We start from the raw sequence: 19,085 nt of genomic DNA on the forward strand, positions 1-19,085 counted from the left end.
AGAGAAAAAAGAAATCTCGCTAGGCATCGGTAACTATGACAGGAGGAAACAATGCATGCTTCGTTTGCTACTGTCGAAGGATCCTTTTAGAGTATTTTTGAGATAATTCCACTAAGCTACTTGAAGAGACCAGACAAATCGGTGATTACTATGCTTACAACCATATCCTGGTTGTAAGATTTACAGTTCAAAGGCTAAACTAAAGAATTTCAATACATATGGAGTGTCAAGTTTTCATCCAGCAAACACATAAACCAGTGAACACATGTTTCCACAGACATCGGTCGATCAAAAACGATACAAGGGTTTCTGCAATTATTTTTGGGTAACCAAGTTTCAGTATTGGCCAGGTTGTAGTTTTGGTCGTGTGGTTGCTTATCAAAGGAACTAGCGTATAAACACGAACAAGCCGTTGCACGTATGTCATGGGATCCTATTATTTTATGTGAAAAAGTGCTGTAATTGATGGGTTGGTGTGAGCGGTACAATAATTCTTTCCATCAAGGGAGTGGATGAAGAGCTTCGGGGTAGAAATCGAAACCCCCGCCGACTGTTAAATGCGAACTGTTCCTGTTAACGCTTCATATCCCCTCTTTCCTCTCCTCTCCCTCCACGAGCATGTTACATATAGCGGTAGGCGTCTAACTTTTAATTATGAAGTGAATGTTATTCTACTGAATAATCGGAAACGTATAAGAATAATAATAAATTTTACCAGTCTGTTAAAACGCTTCTCCATTATTCTCCAAATAACAACCTTAATAACAACATTTATAGCACAGTAGATAACTGCACTGAATGTGTGGAGTGTTACATTTAAACTATTCTTGGACTTTCACATTAAATCTCTTTGGAAGATTTCCTTGAAGATCATATTTAGGTTTTCCTTAGCGGCTGACCATTCAATTTCCACAAACCAACTAATCATGAGTTTCAAAGGATCTCTCTTTGTTCATTTTTGGCTTCTATAACTGGCAACAATTTTACCTTAGCATCAAATTTCAATTATAGAGGGGTGAACCAGAATAGTATACGAAACTCAAAATATTAAAACTTTACCTTAAGAGGGCGCAAAACAAACTTCGTGCAGAAATGGCTAACTAGACCAAAATAGATGAACCAATTGCTCTTTGAACTATATCTAGATTGCAGATACTTAATTAGTGTTGACAGGTAGGTAAAAATTGCAAAATACCCGGAGAAAAATCGATTGAAGGGAACTAGTTAAAACATTAACCTTTTATAATTCAAAAACCTACCAGGCAAGATTATAGTATATGAACGCTGAAAGATATTTCATTAATATTTGGTCTCACTTTAAATTACTGGTTGTGTGCGGGTCAAGGGTCATCTCGCAGATATCTCTCTTATTATCTCAAAAGGTGAGGTGCCCCCTCGCTTCACCACCACGAGGATTGAAAAACAGCTCTTGACAAGTGACGTGGAACTGAGTGATTTCTCTTCGTAAGGAAAGTATTTGTTGACGTCATGCGGCAAAATTCAAAAAATACAACTAACGACAATGCACCTTGTTGAAGTACACGCTTGCTGGGGTTTGGAAGAGGTCAACAGCACCAAATATAACCGACAGGTGCTGGCTGCCCTACTCTAAAATTGCGCGAGAATGAAGGACGTCTGTGGAGTTGCCAAACGCTATTTCTACCTTATCTGTAAAAGGGCGTCTCCCTCTCTTAGTGGATCTTGTAAGGGGATGATAATGAAACACCTACCTATTGAGTTATCTATTCAATATTTTTAACATCGAAAACATTATAATCACGACGTCTTTGCCGCTGAGTTTTTCAGTTTGAATATATTTCCAAGTTCCCCGTTTCAGCTTATTCGATAAAGAATCGAAATATTTTAAAAACTAATTAGCTTGCTGTTTTTGCCAGACTGAAATGCCAATGGTTAGACTTTTTTCAACCCCAATATGAGGTCTCTGACTATTACGGGATGTTAAAATGATAATATAATTCATGGAAAGATTTTGCACATGTTTATAGACTGATGGATCCATAGATGACTTTCGTCCAGTCCATCCAGGGACTGAACCTTGGAACATATTACATAACCCTGAAGTACAGGGCGATCTAAGTGTCACGATCCTACTAATAGTATAATGAATTCTAATACTATATTTTCCTTCCTTGTCAGAACAGTCCCTCAAACTGGCAGATACTAACCCGTTCTCAACAGAAGAGACTTATGGCTATGGACTAGTACCATGAAAAGAAGTCATGTGGGAAAAAGAATCAAGAGAGTTTCAATCAGACTTGCAACTCTGAAAGAAGAAAACATTTGATACGAGTTCTGTAAATGATGGTATAAGGCATGGTAAACTCAGTTATTGATAAACCTTTTCGGAGATTGGACTAATTGTCATGGAATTGTCAAAAAAATTACCTCGAAAACACTCTTCCTAAGTGGGTGTGAAGGGTACCAGCATATTATACTACAAAAAGTTTACTGGAAGTTTCTAAGTAAACGACTGTTACTGAGTTATCGAAATGAAGGTTATGGTACAAATCGACTGGTTGCTCAATCTGATACACTACGAAAGAGGAACAACGTAATATATGCTGATATCAAGCGATGCATAACCTCGTTATGTTGAAATGGTTCAAGATTATCTTCTCATATCGAAGATCGTAATATTAATCCACCCTTGGAACTTACCTTTTCTGACACCTGCATATAGTGAAACATTAATTTGTTGTTGAAATGGAAAAAGAATTTTGGTAACTACCTGAATCAGATATTTGCTACTGATCAAAGCCCTCGTTCTGATTTCTATTGGCACCAAAAACCCGGATTGATCTAATCACGCGAGTATGAGAAAATATTGTCCACAATCAAATGAAATATTTTGAAGAACCAGATGGGAGTATTTAGGATGTAAGCAAACAGCATCAAACTTCTGATTCTGACACAAACGTGGTCCATATATGACTCTTGAACTATGTCGTGTCGCGACAATTGATGGATTGTCATTCGGTAAACCTGAAGGGGTCTGAAAAGTCCATCTTTCTCAGTTCACCTACCACGAAAGACATCATCCAATACCTGATGGCCTATTATACCAGAACGAGTCAAGATTATCTTGCTTGAGAAAAAACTTCTTGGTTGTAAAGTATCCAGTTATGAAACTGCACAGACAACCGAAGCCTACAGAGGTAGGTGGTGTTGGTCAGTAGCAAATTTAACACTTTTGGAGAATTAAGCGATCAAGACTTGAACTGATCTATGTTCAATGTTTATCACGAGTTACACATACTTGCACATAAGGTAACTGAAATATACTTGACCAACGAACTTTAAAATACATTTCTATAGAAGGTTCAATGTTAGGAGCGTCTGCTGTCGAAACTGCGAAGCAGATAAATAATTCCAGTCCCTGAATTCCAGAGCCCTAAATGCTTAAATCCACCACTGTTGCTGGTTCCTTCTGACTTTGTAAAAAACTGCTCTAGGACTTATGTCTTGTACCCCCTACTCGACAACTTTTAGGTCCGCCCCTTTCATGTTCTCAAACACAATATGGTCCCAGTGGCTCCTGTTAAGGTAACCACAGACATTAACTTTAATCTAACAAGAGGACAGAGAAATCTTGCGCGTGGTAACAGATTTAAGCATTTTCTATACACTTGGATCTGAATGCAAAATAAAACAGTTGAGATCTGATCTTCACTTTGACGATACGTTTTCCATCCATAAGTATTTCAACGTCGTCTTTGATGCAATATTTTGGTTACAGAACAGCATATAATATTCTGATTTATTGCAGGCAGGAGGCTACTAACTTCTGGAGTATTTCTAATACGCTACTGACCTCGCTGTACCCAATCCTGGAATAGGGAAGATAAACACGATGTTTGGTATCCCTTCTACCTACTGTAGCTCATCTAACGACACTGAACCAGACTATATAAATACTCCGAGACCGCAAAATAGATTAAAGAAGATCTATCGTTCTTTCCCACAAGCACAAACAAAAAGAAAACAAAAACGTTATCCGGTTCTTCATGTATTCAAGGCACTAACTCCATGCTTGCCTCAAATGTGTGAGTAGTGGGAGAAAAGGTGATTGTGTAGGACGGTCCATATGAAGAGAAGAGAAAGGCGCTACTCAACCAATAAGATGCGGGTCACGTTTTGTAAGTAATCGCTATAGGTAGTTATACTCCGATATTACTGAACATTGTAATCATTCTCGGCTCCTGTCATTCGGGGGTAAGCTCTAATCAATTTGTTCCTTGGGGCAAGGTTTCACAATAATATCGCCACAGCCAAAGAATTTTAAGCGTCTTCATCGATTTCTTTAACTTAAGCCTTTCAAAAGGGGGTTTCACCAAATAGGTAGTCATTTTTTGTTGATCGATTCTCGATTTTTTTTTTTTTAAAGAGTATAAAAGGACATGTTATGGTGACGCTCACAAAGAGAGAGCTGCATTTTTTTCAAAATGAAAGCTTTGGATTCCCAAACTGGAGTATGATTAGGCTTAGCTCGTCAATGACTTTTATTATGTTTTTTAAGAATAAAAAACAACGTACTTTTTTTATGAACACGACTACATTTTACTACTGTTCTCCTTGGAGGGTGTTCGTGCGTTACAGCGTTTATTAAGGGCTTCTAGAAAACACGAGATTAAACCGGGAAACTTTTTAGGAAAAGCAAATTTTTTAAAACAGCATTTCTAGCGCATCAATAAAAATTTGTTTGTTTTTAAAAACAGGCTGGAAGCTGGTGACTGCTAAATATGGTGCTGTTTCTTGTATTCTCCGTATCTTATGAACTCCTCTGACAGTGTGGTCATCCCGGAGTATAAAAAAACAATTTATTTTTTATTTAAAATAGACAGAAACAACCCAAAGGGACTTTTCTTTAAGTGAAGTGGATTTGTGCATAGATATTTGAATTCTCCATTTTACAACGAATTATTTGCTATATAAAAAAAAAGATATTTCTTAATGAACAGTTCATTGCTGAAAAACCTTAACTCCTCTCTGGCTCCAGACGTCCATGATGATTTACGAGAAACTAAAAACATCTGTCTGGGTAACCAACGTCCTGTTGGTATAGGGAAGGAGGGAGGGAAGCCACTTTAAACTTCCTCACCTTTCTTGATAAGGATGATCTCCCACCGAGCTATGTAAACGCACAGACTGACTTCCATTCACACATAACAGAAGACACGGCAAGAGGTTAAATTCCAACCACGGTCTCTAAGTACACAATTCATTCAAGTTGTCGCAATGCAAGTAGCAGCGTTAACATTTGTGTGAATGCTCGTATATAAAGATACTGTCACTAACTGGTATTTCTGACACCTACTGTTAGATCATTACCACCGCAGGATAGTTATTAAATAAGAGGCTGTCAAGAGAACAGGATGAAAATCAATGATACATACAGGGTTTGTGTACATGAGTTAGGCCTAATGCGTATTATGTTTAACCTTTTCTTTAAAAAAAAAAGAAGGAAAAAAATGCATTTATGTGCAACTTCTTGAGAAGGAAATCTTATATTTGTGCTATTTAATAACAGCACCTCTGTGATGACAGAACCGTTTCAAGAAAACCCCTTGAAAGCCAACCCTTAGTCAGAAAATAGTTAGGCCTAAATAAAATAAAAAAAGATCTCCAATATTGGATTTTGTTTACAATAATTTAAATATTTTTACGGGACACGTTCGTGTGTCAGTCAGGAGGCATGTAAGAGTTTATAAAGAACAGCACTGATCGATGGGAGTGTCAATAAAACGTAGTATTTTGCTTAAGATTAAGAAATATGAGCCTAAAGATCTTTAACCACAGACTAATGTAAAATTTGACTGTGATATCTTGAAGGAAATTCTCACAAGTTCTGTATTCCTTCTGGGCTAAGCTACAGCGTTCATCTAAGGGTCCTTGGAAACGGGTATCGATTTTTTTTTCTACTTCTTTGCCGCAAAGTCTTGGATTTCTATTGTAACCATAAAATTTTGCCATTACTCGTGATTTATTGTAGTTCTGGGCGGGGGGATTCTAGAAGCTGTTGTTGCCCATCCTCAAACAAGTCTATGTACAGTTGCTTTTGGCTAAGTCTATAAGGAAGAGAACGTAAAAATTATTGATAATTATCAGCTCTGCTTAATGAGCTGACGACCTCTATGGAAAAGGGTTTCAATCGTTGGATAACAAAATTCAAGGCGTATTGTTTATAGCAATTACCACGAAGCTAAACGTAGTGAAATCTGTAGGAAGTAATGCACCAAATTTTTGTTCATCTCCTGGCTTCTACCCGCTGGTCATTTTTAATGAACCTCGTAACGCTTATGTTAATTAAATTAACCCCTTTGTGTTTCGTAATTATGGTTGAGAATAGCCTAAAGGAATCGTTTTACCTTTTGTCACAAGCTCATACTGCATGCGTTTTCTTATTCCCCTAAAATGAAGGACCTTTAATCATACCTTAGAACCTCCAAAATTAAAATTACTGTCAGGTCCATTTAAAAGGATTCTCGTTAGGCATAAAAGGGGTGGATTTAACTAAACTGATTTATCTGTTCCTCCGCTATAGTAACCAGTCTACTGATTAAGCCATAAATCCAAGAAGCCTTCCTCCATGCTTTGGTAATACTACAAGTTAGCAGGGAAGAGTGTACGTACCATATTTGACATGGAATAACCCACTTGAAATTGAACGAGGTAAAGAAAGATGGTCTGCTTATTGACAATGTTTATTGTATTAATGAGAACATTTGGGATACATTTTGGAGTTGAAATTACAATCCGTGGGTGGGGGAAGCGTGGCTGCAGTGGACTAATAAATGTTCTTGTGCCCTTTCGGGATGAGGGGTGGATTTGAGCGCGCGCCAATGTGTGTGTGTTCGTGGGTTAGCGTTAATAGCACGGAAACATAACGCTTACCTGTAATACGGATGGTATCCTTGGGGAACGTGCAAGTCCATCGGTAAAGCCCCGTACCCCTCGGCGGGCTGCATATTTGAAGAGACGCTGGGAGAGTCAGCTTGTCATAGGGAGTGACGAAAGTACCACCAGCATCAACACAAACACAACGGAGGGAGTGACCTACGGGCACACACGCCACCACCTTTAGATAGAAGCTGTCATATCCTTTCTAAGGTGTAGCAGAACGCACGCACAGCAAGACATAGGATCGAAGAGTGGTGCGTAAGGCGAGAAAACTGCGTCTCGGACAGTCGACGTTAGGCCTAATCGCCAGCTGTATTCACCGTGTTTAGCGAAACAAACTCCCGTCACGTGAGAGATACGACGCAACACTTACAAGTGGGCCGTCCGTCACCACAAGCTCGGCCCTACCCCTTCCGCTAGATCAGGCGCGCTCGCAGCTTGCCAACTGGACGGCAACAAGGTGGTGTGCGCGAGACAGGAGCGCAGAAGGTCGAGTTTTGCGGCAGCACAAGAACTCGCCATGTTGGCTGGGAAGGTGGTTTCCGTGGCGGTCCATTGGGGGGGCTGTCGGCAAATCCTGTGTCCATCGCAGTCACACTGGGAGTAATAGGCGATTCGTAAGACACGTCACCGTCGTAAAAACCACAATCCCTACATCCTCTTTCCGTGTGTCCCGCGGTTTCGTGATGCGGACTGAAAATAGAGGCGTCTGGCGGCCAGTCTGTCGGTCAGGTCGGCGTGGAGGAAGTGTGTGAAGAAACGACCGTGCCGAGTGATTGCTCCCTTCCGGGCCTCAGGTGAACGTTAGCTCGTGTAGTCTAGGGACCCTGTGGAGCAGAAATAATATGAGCAATAAAGATGATAGAAGTGATAAGGGAAGGTTGGGTGGGGGAGGAACAATGGGACAAGGGGATAGGGAGGACCAAACATGCAAACAACCTTAAGAATTACGGTAAGATGCTTTGATCGATGCTGAGGGAAAAGTGAAGGAATAATTAGCGTCTTTAGAATACACCTTGGAGTGCGCCACTGAGTTCTTTAGAGGTACCTTTCCTTGTTCATCAATCGCGGAATTGAGGAGGACCCGTTGACCAAATTCGGGCTTATTATCTAGAATTCATTTTCCAGTTTAATTAAGACATTTTAAAAGAGAGATTTTAGCGCTTTAATTACAATAAATTTAATTTAAAAGAAAATAATATAACAGGTGATTGGACATAAATCTCCCGATGGACAGAATCTCCCTGAGTTCGAATCTCGGCTTTTATAAATATAGAGAAGCTTAAATTTTTCTAAAACTCGCCTTTTCAGAGTTATTAGAAAGTCAGCCCAACTGACCCACATTATTGATTATTAGTACACTACAGTAGAATTGTACTCATAATACCGATGGCAGAACTCTGGTGAGTGCATAAGTAACTAACATTTTGGGTCAACGTGTCGGGAAATTGCCTATCAGTTTTTGATTTCTTTTTCGGGATGAAAAACTATGGCCACGATGCGTTTTCTTCTTCTTCGACACATAAGACAGTGAGGAAAACACTTCGAAATTATACAAAGAAGGACATCGCGAGGCAGTCGATAAAATAAGATACTTCGTTATACAAACTTCGTTATACAATAATTAAACATTAAAGAAAAAAGCATCTTGCCTTTCTGTACAAAACGTCAGAAACATAACATAAATATTTCAGTTAAAATGTATAATTATAAATCACAGCAATGAACATAAACTTTAAATGATTATAAAGTGGTCAGTAGTTTTTGTGGAGAAAAAAATATAGGAAATATTTAAAATTACAGAACTTAAATATAAATATTAAATACATTTTTATATAATTAAAATAATATTTAATAATAAATCTAATACGTGTTAAATCAAATACACTGTTTGTAGATTACGCTCAAATACGAATGCTGGATGAAATGCAGACAGACAATGATAGATATTGTGCTTCTTTCCAACACAATAGCACTTTCAATTCATTAAAGTTGGTGGAACTGGATATTCCATGGTTCTTCAAGTCCTGAGAATAAACAGATAAGCACAAACTAACGCTGTATATGCTCGCAAATCAACCATATCTGGCAGTTGCCTTCCAAGATTCTGGCTCCTTTCATTCTCAAGTGGATGCAGTAAAAGGGATCAAGAATTTAAGATTTTATTAGGCGCAATTAAAATATTTGAAATAGTTTATGCTCAGTTTACCGTGGTATACGAAACAAACATTGGATGGATGAAAGATCAACTTTACACACAGAATTAACCAGTAATTTGTACTAGTACGCACCCATTGTGTTCACTTCAGGTGTTACATCAAAGTAGTATTCGCAATCGAAGGAGGCCAATTTCAGACATCGTAACCGTCATATCTAACTTGGTCTGTTAGGTCTAATTGCTGCCTTCGGCATGTAGCCACCCATAAAAGTTTAAGGATTATCCTTATCGTTGCAAAATCTTGAAAAGCATCTACTGAACAGCAGACACTAAATTCTAGTTGTCTGCCAGTTCTGTAATCACTACCTTTCGAAAGTGATATGAAGTTTGAAAGATCTTTTCGACTGATTGTGGCTCAGTCATCACAATACTCAGCTGAGATGTCACTTATGAACACCCCATGCTGATACCGGTGATATTATCTCTGATTTTTCCCCATGTCAAAAGATTTCGATGATATAAATGCACTTATTAATTTAATTAACTGTAAATATGATGTACAGATATCTTAAATATTCAATCCAGAGTTGGGTGGTCAACGTAATATTCTTGGCGCAAGCTCCTGAAATTCTCTGTTCAGCTGGATTGAGGTCAGGCGAATTTGGAGGCCAATCAAGATTGGTGATATCTTTGCTGTGTTCTTCGAACCATTCGTGCACAGTGCGGGCACGATGACACTGCGCATTATCGTTTTGCAAGAACCCGTTTCTGTTCGGGAAAAAACGCAACATGACAGAGTGTACATGGTCTCCTAAGAGCTGCCGGTAGACCTCACTAGTGAAACGTTGGTCCATACGCACTAGGGGTCCTAGTTCTTGCCACCAAAACGTGCCCCATATTAAGCAACTACAGCCACCTATCTCACTGAATGGATACGGTGCAATATGGTCTAAGTCGCTGATTCGCCTAAAAAATTCGTAGTTCATCAGTGTATGAACTGCGTCATACGATTCTATAATCAAGAGTTTCTCATGGAAGGCTTTGGTTATGTAGCTCAGCCATCCCTCGATGTCTATTTAGCACGGTAATGAAAATTGGCTTTTTCTACAATTCTTGAACATTGAAATGGAAGTGCTTTTACAACAAGATTGACATCTAGAAAGTTCATTTTTCCACACATCATAAAGCAAATTCATAAAACAATTCCCAATGAATTCAGTAAACTATTTTCGTTTTATAAAGAAGAAGAGACTCTTGAGTTTCAAGAGGTGTGCAACAACGTATGTATATTTGTGTAAAAATTGCAAATATGTTGGTATTAATTCTCGTCTATTCGACCTTAAAATTTTAGATGGTTCTTTTGTGCTTCAAAGGTTGACTTATGCGCCAACATACAGTTATCAACAACTGAAATAAACAGAGCAAGTCAAGGAATATTACGAGCAGATATTTAACTCATCTCAATACATTCATGTTTGTATGTCAGGGTTTTCAGAAAAGAGTGAAAAGGTCACTTCAGAAAATCTGAAGTGCCTTTGCACTCCCGATTTTTTTCAGGAACATATCAGAATTGTTAATCAATCCAAAGATATTGGTGCTACTATGCGGCATAACTTTCATCCATCCGCTCATGTTCTCGTTCTCCATGACAATGTAATTGTTTCACAACTACTCTCTCTCTCCTTTACAGATGTCTGGGTTCGGGTCCTGTCAGACTGGAGCAATTTCTAAAAGCATTCTTCAATCGGGGCTGTACTCAGCTGTCAGACAAAGGGAATAGAGTTTCCCAATGCAAGTGATTCCAGAAAATTGTCTCAACTATAACAAACAAAGGTACAATAATGCCTAAGTTGCTGATGTACCTAAAACCAACAACCACTACCATCCACTGATATAAATTCCATTCTACAGGGGTCCATTTTAGCAACTGATTTTGTGTTTGTTTGACTATTGTGCCATTAAGTACTCCTTCCCAACAATATCTTTTGAATATTTTCGAATTGAAATGAAATGTACTTATTTCCTTTCCTTCAGTAAACAAATCCCGTTATAAGAACTTCACGGTTGTGGACAATAGACAGAATAGCCGTATTTAAAATTTGGCCATACAATAAAGTTCTTAATTTTTCCAATATAGGTTTCCTTTCATTGTACGTATGTTTCAAAAATATTTCGTTCAGATGAAAAGCACTAACAATAAAGGAATCCATATCTGAAACCTATCTCAATACCCCCACAGCAGAAAGGCTGTGGAAGCTTCTAACTTAATGGTAGTTTTATTTGCTGTTAAGTATGCATATGCATTATGCGTAAAGAGAAGTATTAAAACGTTGACTTTTGCTTGGTCGGAACTGATAAGGCCAAGTCTGCAGCATACAGTTCGGTTTCAACAACATCCAGCGAGAGCACATTGCACTGATTGACTAGAGGAAAAATTCCGCGTTCATTTCATTACTTTATGGGTGAATAATCGAGATCACCGAGATTCCTTGATTTCGTCCTAGCCGACTTTTTCTTGTGGAGGATTCTGGAGGAGAAAGCATTTAAGAAATCCCCACATAGTTGAAGAACTCAAAGTGTTGTAAGTGAAGAGACCAAACCGTACAAGAAGATACAATGAGGGTCCAATCCACTGGAGTTCATTTTTCCTACAAACCAATCATATTCGTATACTGGTGGTATTCTGACTCTCCAAAATGGGCGGCGCGCTGCGGTTCCCGTACAGTAGATGGTGAAATTCCACCACTTGGAATTTCACAGATCTATCTATAAATCTGAGATTCCTGGAAAGTCCAATTTGAAAAACCAATTTGATTGAATACTACGATGTGATCACAAAGGAACTGGATGCAAAAAATAATTTTGATATCATACACCTTGAATTTCAGGAAAACTTTTGATACTGTTACACATAAAAGACTGCTGTACAAATTGGAACAGTGTGGCATTAAGGGCAAGTTGCTTCTATGGATAAAGGACTTGAGTGGGAGAAGACAGAGTTGTAATCAATGGACATTGCTCTTCGTGGACTAATGTTATTAGTAGAGTTTCCCAGCGTTCGCTGTTGAGACCATTGTTGTTTTCTATATTTATCAATGATACTGATGAAGGCTTAATGTCCAAGTAGGCGGATAATACAAAAGTAGCAGGGTGGTTAATGACAGGAATGATGGTATGCTACTGCAACAGGACCTAGAAAAGTTAACAGATGGGCTGAGAAATGGCAATTGAAGTTTAACGTTGACAAATGCAAAGTATTGCAGATGGGCAGCAGTAACCCTTAGGGTAGTGAAAAATGAAGACAGCCTGGGGGAAAATTGTGCAACGGTATTACGAGCTGCAGTTCTCTGACTGCCAGGACAGCTCATGGAGTTTTGTCAATGATATACAGGAATTTTGCTAGCAGGGATAAGTCAAGTCATTTTAGGAAGGATGTAGAGGTGCTGGAAGGAGTACAGAGAAGGGGAACAGAAGGATGCTCTTACCAAGAAAGAGCTTAAGTTCTGCAGATTAGGGACCTGCGAGATGATTTTACTGAGGTGTTTAAGAGTTTCAATGGGTTGAAAAAGCTCAGTGCTGATGGGATTCTTCTTCTAGATCAGATAACGCACATGAGGGGGCATATACTAAATTTAGGAAAGAGAGTTGCAGAATAGACGTGCGGAAGTTTTCCTTTAGCCAGCGAGTGGTTGATTGCTGGAAAAAATTTCTATCTGTTGTCGTGCAAGTTTATAGCTTAAATAAATCCAACTAGACAAACTATTAGAAAGAATGGATAGGTGAAATGGGAAGATTTTTTATTTTTGCTGATGCTGTATCACTTGGTTTCTTGCATCATATGCCACTACTAATGTTAATCTCAGTAAATTACAATTTAGACTGTCCATTTTAACAAAGGAAATCTTATACATTTAACATAAATATTGAATTCATTATTTCTACTCCTTTCCCCTTTGTAAAAAAAAGTCTTTCTGTTAATTAGTAAAGTGAAGATCAAAAAATATCTATCATAAATGGAAGGACATGGATAAATGATCAAAAAAAACAACCAAACTATTTTAGGCTTCGTAAAAAGAGTGTTTTTAACTTTACGATTGTTATTTTTCTTTGAAATTCAATACACTTCGCCAGCCAATGTTCCAAAATTCAGATTCAGTCGAGGTTACCAAAGGAATAATAACAGAAAACCTTTTGGGTTCTCCAGTCCGAGGTAGAGTTCCATCTGTCCAGATGGAGCAGAAGACCACAAAAAGTTTCCTCCACATCTTCCTGAAAGAGGTCAAGGTCTTATGAGCCGTGGACAACCTTTCCGATTATTGCTTGTTTTCAAGTCTAATAATTTACGCAGCAGCTGCAGTTTCCCTTTGCTAACCCCCTTCCACATCATTTTAATATTTCCAATCCAATTTTGTTTCAAACTTCCTTCTTTATCGCTGGATTGCAACCATTTGTACCGTTCCTTTACTTTAGCCCTTTTTTATTATTCTAAGAAGATACTTTTGCTCATTTAGCAAAATGCCCCTTCCCAACTTTTCTTCTCTTCCCTTTTCTGTGCCTTATTCTTCCATATTTCTCCCATCTTTCTTAGCCACGTCCTGAATGTTATCTTTCCACGCTCCTCGTGATCATTAATAAAATATATGAATAATGATACAACTGTCTAATTAGTAACACTCTTTCTCGTCTTATATAAATATTCTGCGTCTCATATTCTACCTGTCAGGATATAGGAGAGATTATGCCGTACACTAAAGACTTCTCTAGACATTACAATTCCCAGACTTCCGGTTTGTTTTCTTTACCAGGATGCTGGCTCTCGTGATCCACACCTGCAGTTCGAATTCATGTTGAAAGTGTTTTCAGAATCTGCTGCAGCACGTCACTGAGACAGCCCCTCCCCCCTCATAAGCGCCACAGCATCCACTTCGTAAAACCATATCGCCTTTCGCAATTCTCAGAATTTCTATCCTGTCCTATCACACATTACCTCCGGGTGCTACTGGATAGCTCTTCCCAGACTGTATTTAGGACGAGCATTCATCTGCTATCGGAAACACCCTACCATTTCACTTCCAAGAGCCATGCCTAATAGACGAATGCGCTTACTGGCGCCATCTGGGGGTATATGCACCAGCTTAAAACTGTCATCCAGTACTGTTTCAAATAAACCAGAATATTGTTCGTTATGTTTTAAGCAATAATAAAATAATATTCGTGTTATTAAGTATTTTATCCGAATACCAATAACCTGATATGGTTACATTTCAAGTGAAATCTAAATGGGAGCAGAATTAAATAATTTAAAAACAAATAGTTTGTCCTAAGAATGAAATGGTACTTTACGTTGAAATCTGGAAGATTGTTTTTATGTCCTAAATGTCAAACCAATTCAAGAAGTCTGAAACAGCTGATCAATGGATCCTTCTGCTTCTTAAAACTGCTACGCAAAGAAATATATGCACTTGATGGAACAACAGGAAATGTCCTTTGGAAGGATATTTACTATAAAACTCGATTATCTTAAATTTGAAAAGGAAATATACCTCCATGTTCAAGACTTAACCATCCAAAACTGAGTGGGAGACAATACATAATTCAGGGAGTAGAACCACCCTGATCAACGAGCTCTCAGGTTGTTTACAAGGCTAATGATAATTCCTTGTGGTAATAAATCTCACTCCTCTACAGAGGCGAATCTTAGTTCGTGGTAGGTTTCGCAGAAGATACAGTTTCCATCATTTTCCAACAGAAAGAGGTTAGAAAAATTCTAAATCATGCTACCAACAAGTCTCCAGCGCTTGAAAACATTAAGTTGTTTGTCATACCTGTGCTTCTGTTAACCCCTTTCTACTCCATAATGTTCCAATGGTGTTTTTCTTCTACATGTAAATGTATTCACGCCCCAAGAAGTGAGACGAATCTCTGTCAATTTGGTTATGGTCACAGAACCAGCTTTTGGTTATGATCATATAACCAGCTTTTACAGTATTTCCAACACCCTTCTAAGGTCACGACAATAAAAACCTCGAGCTAACCTTTTGAAAAATTTCATGTAAATATTGGGATAAATTGAAGTAGCTGCTTTAGATAATTCAAAAGGTTTGTTTCCTAAGCTTCGCAAGCAAGAATGTCTTCTGCTTTTCACAATTGAGTAGCGAATTCTCTCTGGAAACTAATTATGAATGATGGTAAAGAGATGTCTTCAAATTTTCAATAAATGCTAGGATACCTGATGATTCTATTCTTTGCAGATAGTTTCTTTCTCCCGTGAACGGGATTTTGGATGGGATTTCGCTGACTCGAAGTCCCATCCATAATTTTGCGGATAATATACCACCGCCCGTTCCTTAAACATTGATTTACACGCAGAAAACTGAATTACCTCCAGATTATGTCTGATTTCCCACAAAAAAGAAACTGCTGCACTTAGGCTCATATTTAACAACGTTAAGATTTCTTAGACAATACCTTAGCACCAACGTATCACAAGTATTGCTTCCTGTGTGTCCAAATAATTAAATCAAATTCTTTGATTTATCCGAGGAAAGCTGGTAGGTTAAAGTTTAATGATCCCCCTTTCAAAATTCACTCCAAATCATTGACTTTCAGTTTATGCTGAACGCCTTTTCTACAGACGTTGAGAATTGGGATATGTTATTCCATATTACGATGATGTTAATGCATTTTATAATAAATCTATTTAAATATTCTACACCCTGTAAGTTCATGATCAGCTCCATTACATAATAGATTAATGAATTCTGGAGGAAGGAATTCGAACTCAAAATAGTTAGCTCATCTTTGCTTTATGAAGTCTGCTGATTTACCAGATTCATGAAATTTAAATCAGACATGGTCTGCTACCACGGTTACCGGCATTGTATGCGTGTTTGGCGTGGAATTAATTTTAATAATATATGGCTCAATAGATATTGAATAGTTTTTGGAGGATCAAGAAGATGACCTATTAAACATCCAGATAATGAAATTAGCTGGATATTTAAAAGGCTATTCAGTTAATTTTTAAATATTTCAATAAAGAAAAGAAATCGCAACCTTTTATAAAAATCATTGCCCAAAGATTGGAACAATCCCCCTTAGTAAATGATATTTTATATAATCCCGAAGATCGTACAAAAAAAAGGCAATTTTTTGTCTAATTTCCTAAAATATTGGTATAATCAAGAAATTAACAGTATTGAAATTGTTTTCATGGTGGTATTGCTTCGAAATGACTCCAATAATTAATGAAGGTTGAGCCAAAGGTTCGTGTGAGATTTGTTTAGTGCAAGTTAAAATTGGACTGTTGTTTTGTTGGAGACTTTATGGCGCAAGGGCAGCTGAGATCAATGATGCTCCAAATTTAACTGACCTCTGATGATGGCGCAGTATAAAATCCCTGACGAGATTTCATATAAGTATATTCATTGGCCAAATTGTCCAAAAAATTACAAACCTTTATTCAATAACTAGGACTACCTTTAGCCCGAATTACAGCTCATACACATGGTGTCATGGATTCCACTAGGTACGAGTAGCTGACTGTGTCTAACTCCGAATTTGACCACTCTTTCATCAGGATATCTGCCAGTTGTTATACTGTGGTCGTTCAAGAACTGCAAAGCCCAACTGACTTTTCCAAAATATCCCAAACTAGATTCAGAAATGGAGAATTAGATGGAGAGGGTAGATATTGGACATCTTGGAAATGTTCCTCGAAATTTTAGATACGATTTTTGCACGGTGGATAATTGCGTTGTGGTCTTAAATAACAATCTGGATAAAAATGAAACCAGGATGAAGTTTGTTCAATACGACAGAATGACATTCATTGGGGATAACACGACCTTCTAAAGATATGAGCGGGCACGAGACAGTCTGGATGCACGCTTTAAAATCGAGAAATTCTTCAGACCGCGTGATATTTTACCACTATTCTACAGTCCAGTATTGACGGCACCATTGCAGTAGAACCCTTCGATCGATTCTTTACAGAAAGAAGTAATTTTCTATTAGGCACACGACTACAAAATCCCAGATTATTTGACTCCCACTGCATAGTTTTGAAATGGGTCATTCTTTGTCCAAATTCAATTATTTGCTGCATACTTCAATTCTGACAAGAAATTCTCTTTAAATTCCTGCGGTCTCGTTCTTGAAGTCCCGACTTTCTGAGTCTTCCACTCATCGTGTATACCTTTCTAATGGTTGCCTTTGACACACCAGTGATTTCCTTTTTCTGAATTGTAGCAGCTCATATTTCCATACCTTACGTTTAATTATCCGTTGACGCTAACTACCAAAGGTTTCTAATTTTTCGGGCAGTGAGTGCACATACTGTACTGAATTCAACATTAAGTTTCAAAGTGCATGAATTAAGTTTCGTAGGAATGTAGCGTCTATTTTTCACGTCAAAAGAATAACACAGGCGATTACCGTAGCCGAGATGTCAGGCTGTTTGAGTGAGATAGGTTCAACTCCGTGACTGCTAAATATGGTGCTAAACGACCCATTGAAAACAGTTTGAGGACTGTTTTTCTGGGGTATTTGACGGGATAACGAAACTCAGTATTAGGTTCCCTTAATAAAAAGGGTTCTGCAGTCTGGGACTTGAACCTAAATCCAATAAATTTTCCGCGACTGCCAGTACAAAATATGAGCCATTATATGAAGGCTTTCTTCTATTTTATAAAAAACGACCTCTATGTTATAGAGGACGTTTACTGAGATATAACTCTTTATTTTTATACAATATTTCAAAGTCACTGTCGTAAACGGCCAATTAAGTGGTGCTAAAAATGTGTCCTAGAATTTTTAATTATCTCAGCAACTACAGCTGGAGGAACAAACCTCCCAACGTCTCATTAGTCTTAGTTTATGCTTTCAGACTTTGTGTGTGGAAAAAGAAACACAAAACAAAACAAAATTATAACTTACACGTCTGACAAAAAAACATAGATCGTTAACTATGAGATCATAAAATACAAAACTTTTTTTTATAGTTCTTTAAACAACTATTTGGATATTTAAAAAAAAATATCCCAATGTTTGTTACTTCCGTTGTGTTTATTGCATCTGTTGCTTCATATAATACCAGTTGTATACTATAATTTTCAGCAAATATGTATAGTGTTCCACAGAAGAGAAAGAGGATTTGAAATCTAACCATAAACAGATTTCACGGTGATTGACCTTGAAGCCATTAAGATAGACTGCGATCAGACAGTGCCCTTGGAAATGTCTGTAGAAAAAACCAACAGCAGAAACCGAACGTCTGTGTAATAGGAAGTGGAGTGAGTTTGTAAGAGACAGGAGTTAACCTGATTGCTCTCTTTTGGAGAAGTTTAGGGATCAGAGAAAACATCATCCCAGATGTGGATGTGGAAACAATATTCGATGGGTGAGTGGACTAGGAATGTACTTTAACAGCAGATCAAAAGAAAAATGAAAGATTTATGAGACTAGTACAAGAAACTGATGGTGAATTTTCGCAAAAAATAAAATAAAAAAAGATTAAAGAACATAACTTTGGGGTGCTCCAGCATTAGAGGACACAACCATTTACTACACACATAATGAACCGAGAGAGAGAGAGAGAATGGAAACCCCCTTGCAAATGACAAGCTGTGCTATGAGGGATTGCTTAGAAGGTCCTTGATCCATACCTAATCGGCTACTTTTAAAATTTCTGGAGCAAGAGCAAGTTCTTCTCCAAACTTCTCCTTGGAGTTTTCTCAATGATCAGTGATAATACAAAAGTTCCTTTCAGAGGAATTCATGTTATTCATTGTTAAGTAGATGAAAAGTTTCCAGATGGTGTAGACCCTATTATTTAATGGCTTTATTAGTTATTTTAAAAAGGGTTGTACGATAGTAGCATTTTAACTGGATGGCAGAGATTTTTCCTCCTTTCAGGAATGGATTGGAGATGGTCAAAGTGTCATGTAGAAGAAATACATCAACGGAATAAGAGAAATGCCACAAGATTTTTCTGTGGGACGTAAGAACA

General features: G+C 37.9%; 1 protein-coding gene across 3 annotated transcripts in view; it reads right to left on the reverse strand.

Annotated features, from left to right (window-relative positions):
* LOC150088469 (protein trachealess-like) overlaps nt 1–19,085 on the reverse strand; it is a 369,924-nt gene that overhangs the window by 226,884 nt on the left and 123,955 nt on the right. For all 3 annotated transcript variants that reach the window (XM_090369532.1, XM_090369530.1, XM_090369531.1), the window contains one exon: nt 6,913–7,745. In XM_090369532.1, coding sequence (XP_090225658.1) covers nt 6,913–6,986 — 74 coding nt within the window. In that variant the 5' untranslated portion in view covers nt 6,987–7,745. The remainder of the gene's footprint in view (nt 1–6,912; nt 7,746–19,085) is intronic.

This window comes from Mastigoproctus giganteus, chromosome 3 (assembly GCF_048544385.1).
Source record: "Mastigoproctus giganteus isolate SK-2022 chromosome 3, ASM4854438v1, whole genome shotgun sequence".
Lineage (NCBI taxonomy): Eukaryota > Metazoa > Arthropoda > Arachnida > Uropygi > Thelyphonidae > Mastigoproctus > Mastigoproctus giganteus.